This window comes from Cibotium barometz, chromosome 29 (genome assembly GCF_041138505.1).
Source record: "Cibotium barometz isolate CiBa-2024 chromosome 29, ASM4113850v1, whole genome shotgun sequence".
NCBI lineage: Eukaryota > Viridiplantae > Streptophyta > Polypodiopsida > Cyatheales > Cibotiaceae > Cibotium > Cibotium barometz.
This window is the reverse complement of record NC_141074.1, coordinates 34,395,067-34,402,185: the sequence shown is the minus strand read 5'-3', so window position 1 is coordinate 34,402,185 and position 7,119 is coordinate 34,395,067. Positions and strand designations below refer to the sequence as shown.

At 47.3% G+C, this 7,119-nt stretch overlaps 1 protein-coding gene across 3 annotated transcripts; it reads left to right on the top strand.

Annotated features, from left to right (window-relative positions):
- The first annotated feature begins 5,080 nt into the window (after positions 1-5,080).
- LOC147622084 (uncharacterized) lies at positions 5,081-6,150 on the top strand. 3 transcript variants are annotated; one of them, XM_086823670.1, is made up of 2 exons: positions 5,081-5,524; positions 5,612-6,150. In XM_086823670.1, exon 2 carries the CDS (start codon positions 5,630-5,632, stop codon positions 5,957-5,959), a length of 330 nt encoding a protein of 109 aa, XP_086679796.1. In that variant the 5' UTR covers positions 5,081-5,524; positions 5,612-5,629; the 3' UTR covers positions 5,960-6,150. The 3 variants fall into 3 exon arrangements, with proteins under 3 accessions (XP_086679796.1, XP_086679797.1, XP_086679795.1); XM_086823671.1 differs by having other exon boundaries at positions 5,608-6,150; XM_086823669.1 differs by having other exon boundaries at positions 5,082-5,520; positions 5,608-6,150.
- Positions 6,151-7,119: the final 969 nt, after the last annotated feature.

The window sequence follows — 7,119 nt, the reverse complement described above, 5'->3', positions numbered from 1 at the left end:
ATACCAATAAGGCAAAGGGAAGGCTTCATCGGAGAAGTCTTTTGATGAGAAGAAGCCTGATCCAGAACGAGAGAAGCTGAAGGCCGAAAGATCTTGTAATGATTGTGGCAAGAAAGGCCACTACTGGAGGAAGTGCCCTAAGCGGACAGGGAAGAGTGCTGATTTCTCAGCCTTAGCTGCGAAGACTCCGGCATTTGTGCACTTGGAGATGGTGGACTCCGATGCTTCATCATCTTCGAGCGAGGAGGCAGTTGGCTTCACCGTGAAGGATACCCGGGAATGGATTCTCGACAGTGGTGCTTCCAGGCACATGACTCCATCCCGTGACTTCTTTCTGGATCTGAAACGGCAGTCAGGTCGTATCTTTATTGGTGATAACTCCACTATTCCGATTCATAGTGAGGGCCGGCGGATGGAGATTATTCCCGATTCATAGTGAGGGCCGGATGGAGATTATTCCCGATGGCAAGGGGGGCAAGCATGCTTCCCGTGTTTTTTATGTCCCTGCTTTGGGTTTTCATCTTCTGTCAGTGCATGAGGTATGCAAGACTGGCTTTCAGGTGGAATTTGAGGAGCATTCAGTTGCTCTAACGGACCGTGAGACAGGCAAAGTTGTTTGGGAAGGCGGTGTGGAGAATGGCATCTACAAGCTCTCTGCACTCTCCTCATTGACAGGCTCTCAGGTCGGAGATTTGTGGCACTTTCGTTTTGGCCACTTAAATGTGGATGCTTTGCGGCGCGCCTTTCGGGACCAGATGGTGGTTGGCTTGCCAGATGTTGGTAATAGGCAAGGACGCTACAGTTCTTGCATTCGTGGTAAGCAACACAGGGAATCCTTTCCGAAGCAGGCTTCCAGGCGGGCTTCGAAACCATTGGAGTTGATTCACACTGACTTGTGTGGACCACAACGAAATCCAGTCCGAATAAAGAAGGAATCAATCTTCTGATTCCAAGCCCTGGGAGCCTGCTTAAGACCATACAAGGCCTTATACCTGTAAACCATCCCTTCCGATCCTGGAACAATAAAGCCTGGAGGTTGCTCAACGTACACCTCCTCCTGCAGGTCACCATTAAGGAACGCAGATTTTACATCCATCTGGTACATGGGCCACCTCTGAGAAGAAGCAAGGGCAAGAACGGTCCGAATCGTGGTCATCCGCGCTGTCGGTGCAAAGGAATCCTCATAGTCGATGCCTGGCTGCTGAGCATAACCTTTAGCCACAAGCCTGGCTTTGTGTTTGTCCACCGACCCATCAGTTGGTCTTAAAGACCATTTGACACCTGACTGACCGCTTCGACAGCCTCGGTACAAACTCCCAAGTGTTTTTCTTCTCGATGGCATCAAGTTCCACCTGCATGGCTTTCCTCCAAGTATCCTGTGAAAGGGCTTCCTTTACGGAAGTGGGCTCTTTGTCCCGCATGATACGAGACATCAAAGCATAGTTCACCTGAAGAAGCTCTGCCATGTTGCTTTTATCTTGGACTCGATGTGATCTTCGAGGGCCGTCCTCTGTGGTCCACTCGGAGGGTAGCTCCGTGACACCTGACTCCCGAAGGGTGTCTAACAACCACCTAGGTACTCAAACAGATCATGGAGCCTCCTGTGATCGCGGGGGCTCAACTCCACCTGCGGGCTCAACCTCCTGTGATGACTGAGGTGGATCAACTAGAGTGGTAGACTGGGAATCATCATCAGACTCCTCTGGATCTCCAAGAAGTGGCGGCTCCTCGACAGTGGATGCTGGAACATGCTCGTCAAAGACCACATCCCGGCTGACAACAATCTCGTTCCTCTCTGGATCATACAACCTGTATCCCTTGGAAAGAGAGTTATACCCCACAAATACCAGCTTGCGGGACTTGGAGTCAAGCTTCCCCCTCTGCTTCTTCGGAATATGTACATACGCGTCACTCCCAAAGACACGGAAGTGCAAGACATCGGGTTTCCTGCCAAAATATGCCTCAAATGGAGTCATATGGGGTACAGAAGTCGTCGGAGAGCGGTTAATGGTATGGACAGCCGTTGCCACAAATGGAGTCATATGGGGTACAGAAGTCGTCGGAGAGCGGTTAATGGTATGGACAGCCGTTGCCACAGCCTCACCCCAAAGTGGACGAGGAAGATCACGATGCTCTAGCATGGTCCTCGCCATCTCTACCACAGTCCTGTTCTTACGTTCAACAACTCCATTCTCCGACGGCGATCCGGTATTGGCCAATTCCTTCTTGATGCCATGATCTGCACAAAATCGGAAAAATACAGTCAAGGAGAATTCACCTCCTTTGTCAGTCCTGAGAGTCGACCTGAAATCCAGACTCTTTCTCCACCATCACGTGCCAATCCTTGAACCGAGCAAAAGCCTGGTCCTTCTGGGAAAGAAAGTAGACCCACGTGAATCTGGTACAATCATCAACAAGCAGCATCAAGTAGAGAGATCCTCCCAAGGATGATCGGTTGCAGATCCAAACCTGTATCTCTTTCGGGAACGCGGCATGGTCACACTTATCATCCTTTATGTGGATGATCTCATTCTCACTAGCGGAGCACATTGGAGTGACGAAGGCTGCCTTGTCAAAGGAGTTTGAGATGACCGACTTAGGCTTACTCCACTTCTTCTTGGGATTGGAGATCTGGCAGACCCAGAGGGGGTTTTTCATCTCTCAAAGCAGCGGTATGTTCATGAGTTGCTTGAGGCCTTTGGGATGGAGAACTGCAAGCCTATTACTTCGCCGATGGACCCGAACACAAAGTTAACCGTTACAGATCCTTGTGAGCCAGTTGATGCCTCGCAGTACCGAAAGTTGGTTGGTTCATTGATCTGGTTGCTGAACACCAGATTGGACTTGAGCTTCTCCGTGGGGCTATTGAGCTCTTTTATGCAGATGCCATTGAAGTCTCATTGGGACGCAGGATTGCGGATCTTGTGGTATCTGCAGAGTACGAAGGATCTGGGACTCTTTTACACAGGAGGGAATGGAGTCAAGCTCCAAGGTTGGAGTGACTCAGATTGGGGAGGAGATCGAGACACGAGGAGATCTACTTCAGGATACAGTTTTACCCTCGGCTCAAGAGCAGTTTCTTGGAGCAGCAAGAGGCAGCCAACTATTGCCCTTTCTTCGACAGAGGCAGAGTATCGGGCTGCTTGTGGTGCTGCTTGTGAGGTTGTATGGCTGCGGAGGCTGCTAGGCGAGATTGGGTTTCCACAGAGGGAGCCCACACACATCCAGTGCGATAACCAGAGTTGTATAGCTATTGCTCGGAACCCGGTCTTCCATGCCCGGACCAAGCATATAGAGATACAGTATCACTTTGTACGTGAGAAGATCTTGGCGGGTGACATCTTGCTACTTTATTGTTCGACGGAGGACAATGCGGCGGACCTCTTCACGAAGTCTCTACCTCAGGCTATGCTCAGGCGGCACTCCAGCTCCCTTGGGTTGGTTTCACATCCAGGAGCTGAGAGGGGGTGTTAGAAGTCATCTCCTGTCTATTTGTATACACCAGGGCCTTTGTTGTGGGTGTGCCCGCCCTTATGAGGTGTTTTACCATTTTTCCACACCCCCCGTATTTTGCCCTATTTTTTTCCATTTTTCCTAGTGGTGGGACGGCTGCCAGATGATGCCAGGAGCACCCCAGTGCTGGCCGACTAGATCTACATCAGTCGTGGGCTTCAGGGCTACTGGCCGATTGCTTTCTATCAGTGGTGGGCATCAGTATGCTGGCCGACTGCATTTATGCAGTCGTGGGATTTTTCTCCAGTCGTGGGCACTCTTGCTGCTGGCCGACTGCCCTATCTGGGATGTATATATAGCCCCTCAGCCCCTACCACTTTCTCATTCAGTTTTTCCGGGATCTTGTGTATAGAGAAGAGTTTACACACCTATCTCTCTGTGTTTCTTGTGCTGTTTATTTTCTGCAGTCTACTTGCTCTTGTCTACCCAAGTTTGGTTATCATTTTCGCTGTATATTCTGACAGATTACTAGTTTGAGTCTCCTAGAGTGTAGACCCATCATATTATTTTGACACGATCTTTCACTTAAACTCATTCTTCTTTTTTATTCAAGAAGAGGTTGTTTTATGATAGAAATATGGTTATGAATAATTAATCATTGCCAAGGTTTTTCAAATCGATTGATAACCATTGGGTGGGGTGGAAACCCAAAGAGGAGAATATATGCATAGAGCTTAATCTATGCATTAAGCTCTATGCATATATTCTCCTCTTTGGGTTTCCAAAGAGGAGATTAAAGATTAATCTATGCATAGATTAAGGTTTAATCTATGCACTAAGCTCTATGCATGCATTAAGATCTATGCATAGATCTTAATACATAGATTCAGCTCTATGCATAGAGCTTAATCTATGTATTAAGCTTAATCTTTGCATTCAGATCTATGTATAAATCTTAATGCATAGATTAAGCTCTATGCATAGAGCTTAATCTATGCATTAAACATAATCTATGCATAGATTAAGGCCTAATCTATTCATTAAGCTCTATGCATAGAGCTTAATGCATGCATATATTAAGCTATATGTATAGAGCTTAATGCATGTAGTAAGTTGTATGCATAGAGCTTAATGCTTTTGATTATATGTGTGGTGTGGTGTGGAGTGTGTATGGTTTTCAAAAGTAGCTAATATGCTTTGTTTTGTTTATGTTTATTCTGATGGTATGTGTGTAGACCATGGATTGTACACCTGACACCCTACAACGCGGGCTGAGCCATGTGACCATAACGTGTATGTGCTTTCCAGCCCAAAGGACTCGAGGGCTGTATGCATGTGACCATACCCTATGTGTGGGTGGTACCACATGACTTCACATCTCATATCAATATTCATATTCATGAAGTACTATAGGTTAAGGACTCATCAAAGTGTGCATGTGATAACGTTCTTTGATTCGATGCTGTGATCAAAAAAAGGTCAGCAATCACAGGGAACATGAAAAGAAACAGCGCGGAGTAAGCATTCTCAGCAAGAGAAAAAAAAAGATTGCAGGTAACAAACCAAGGGAAGGTTTCCCTCGGGCACTAGAATGCTTCGCCATGTAAAAAGGGAGAGAAAAAAAGCAGTATCCCTGCCTGCGTCAAGCACAATTACATTAATAATATGCACCTGGCCAGCAACAATGTTGTGTGCTGTCACCTGCGCCCCTGTGTGTACAGAAGCCCATGTGAGCAGTTACGCGGAGACGTGACGGAGGACTGCTGATGAAAGGACCTGATGCAGCACGTGTCCTTCTCTTCTTCTCTATAGAACCACCCTCTTCTTCTTCGCCCCTGTGTATACAGAAGCCCATGTGAGCAATTACGCGGAGACGTGACGGAGGACTGCTGATGAAAGGACCTGATGCAGCACGTGTCCTTCTCTCATTCTCTATAGAACCACCCTCTTCTTCTTCGTCCCCAACTACCTCACTGCTGCACCTTCATCTCCCGCTCGAACACATGCCTTTGACGTCCACCCGGACGTCGGTGCTTTTGCGATATCTCTCTGACATCACATTAACAAGTTGGTTTGTAGTCAAGTTATGTCGTCTTTTACCTCTTTGCATCAAGCCTCCGCTGAATTCGACGTCGCGTTTAACTTGTTAATCAGGTAGACTTGTACCAGACAAATTATGTCGATCCCGGCGCAGCAGCAGCTCTTCTCCGGCGTGGCTTTCTTCGCCGTTATCGGCGGTATGTTAGCCGCCGCCTCCTGCGCAGCTAGAGGGTTGCGACGCCGCCACTTTCAAATCTGTGCGCCCGGCGGTCGCCAGCATCGGGCTTCCATGCCCATACATAACAACTGCCCGTTGCCAAGCGTATTATCTCACATCCGCTCCCGACACCTAAACCAGCGGTCTCAGCGGGTACGTACAAGATGGAGTATCAGGCTGGCCGACAAAGGATCCAACGGTGATCTGCAGCTCCTGCAGCCTGCCAAGCGGCCGCGCAGGGTGGACTGAATGAAGTCTTGCAGCCGCCCGCCGCCGTACTCTGGGTGCGCGGGTGGATGCATCTTCCTTGCACCAGATACAACAGCTAGCGCACGGTCTTCTCACCAAAAATAAGCAAATAAAAGCCGTGCTAGAAGGACACTCTTGGATCCTGAATGTCTCCACAACGACACTCTTTGATCCTGATTCCTGAATGTCTCCACAACGTGTGTGTGTGTGTGTGTGTGTGGGGGGGGGGGGGGGGGGGGGGTTCCTCTTCAGTGCTCGTGTGTAAAAATGTACGAGGTGGATCCGTAAAGATACATGTACAACTAGCAAACTTCTTGCAGTCATGAAAATAAATTAGTGTTGTGTGATTGTATATGGTTCTTCCAATTGGCATGGAAGAGTGGAGGAAGCATATGAATGATTCAACTTGACAAAAATAGAATTTAAAGGATATAGACCTTCAGCTTGGCAAAAATAGATTTTAAAGGGTATGACCTTATGGAATCTTAGAAATTAATTTGAAGGTTAGTTACAAACATAACATCCAATGAATTATAGGGGGAAAGTATGCTAGAAAGATCAATCCTCAATTAATTTCAAGATTCATTCCTCAATTAATTTGAAGGTTAGTACAAACATAACATTCCAATGAATTATGGGGGAAAGTATGCTAGAAAGATTACTCACAAATTGAAGGAATACTAGGTCCCTAGACGAGGAGAAAGACAAAAGGTCACTTTGACACAGAAGGAAGAAGACAAAAGCCGGCCGGTGCATGAATCCATGACTCCCGAGTCCCCTCACTCTTTTTGTTTGCCAGGAAGGACGTGCCATGTCGTTTCGGTTCATGTGTGTTGGTCATGGATGTGATAAGGATAGATACGACCTTGATGCACCACCATTTAATGTGTCATGTTATTTCGGTTCATATGTGTTAGTCATGAATGTGATGTGGATGGATGCAACTTTGGTGCACCACCATGTAGCTTATCACACCATAAAGGCTATGTGTCCTAGCCATAGATGTGATATGGATATGTCATTTCGGTTCGTGTGTGATATGGGTATGGATAGATGCGGCCTTGGTGCACCACCATTTAGCTTATCATGACAAAGGCTTTGTCTTTTCTGGCTAATATGAAATTCTTTTGATCATCTCCTGACTTGATATGCACAAAGAT

What these genes read in the sequence shown, in the direction of transcription:
- LOC147622084 (XM_086823670.1), top strand. Translation starts at nt 5,630, where the DNA reads ATGTCGATCCCGGCGCAGCAGCAGCTCTTCTCCGGCGTGGCTTTCTTC.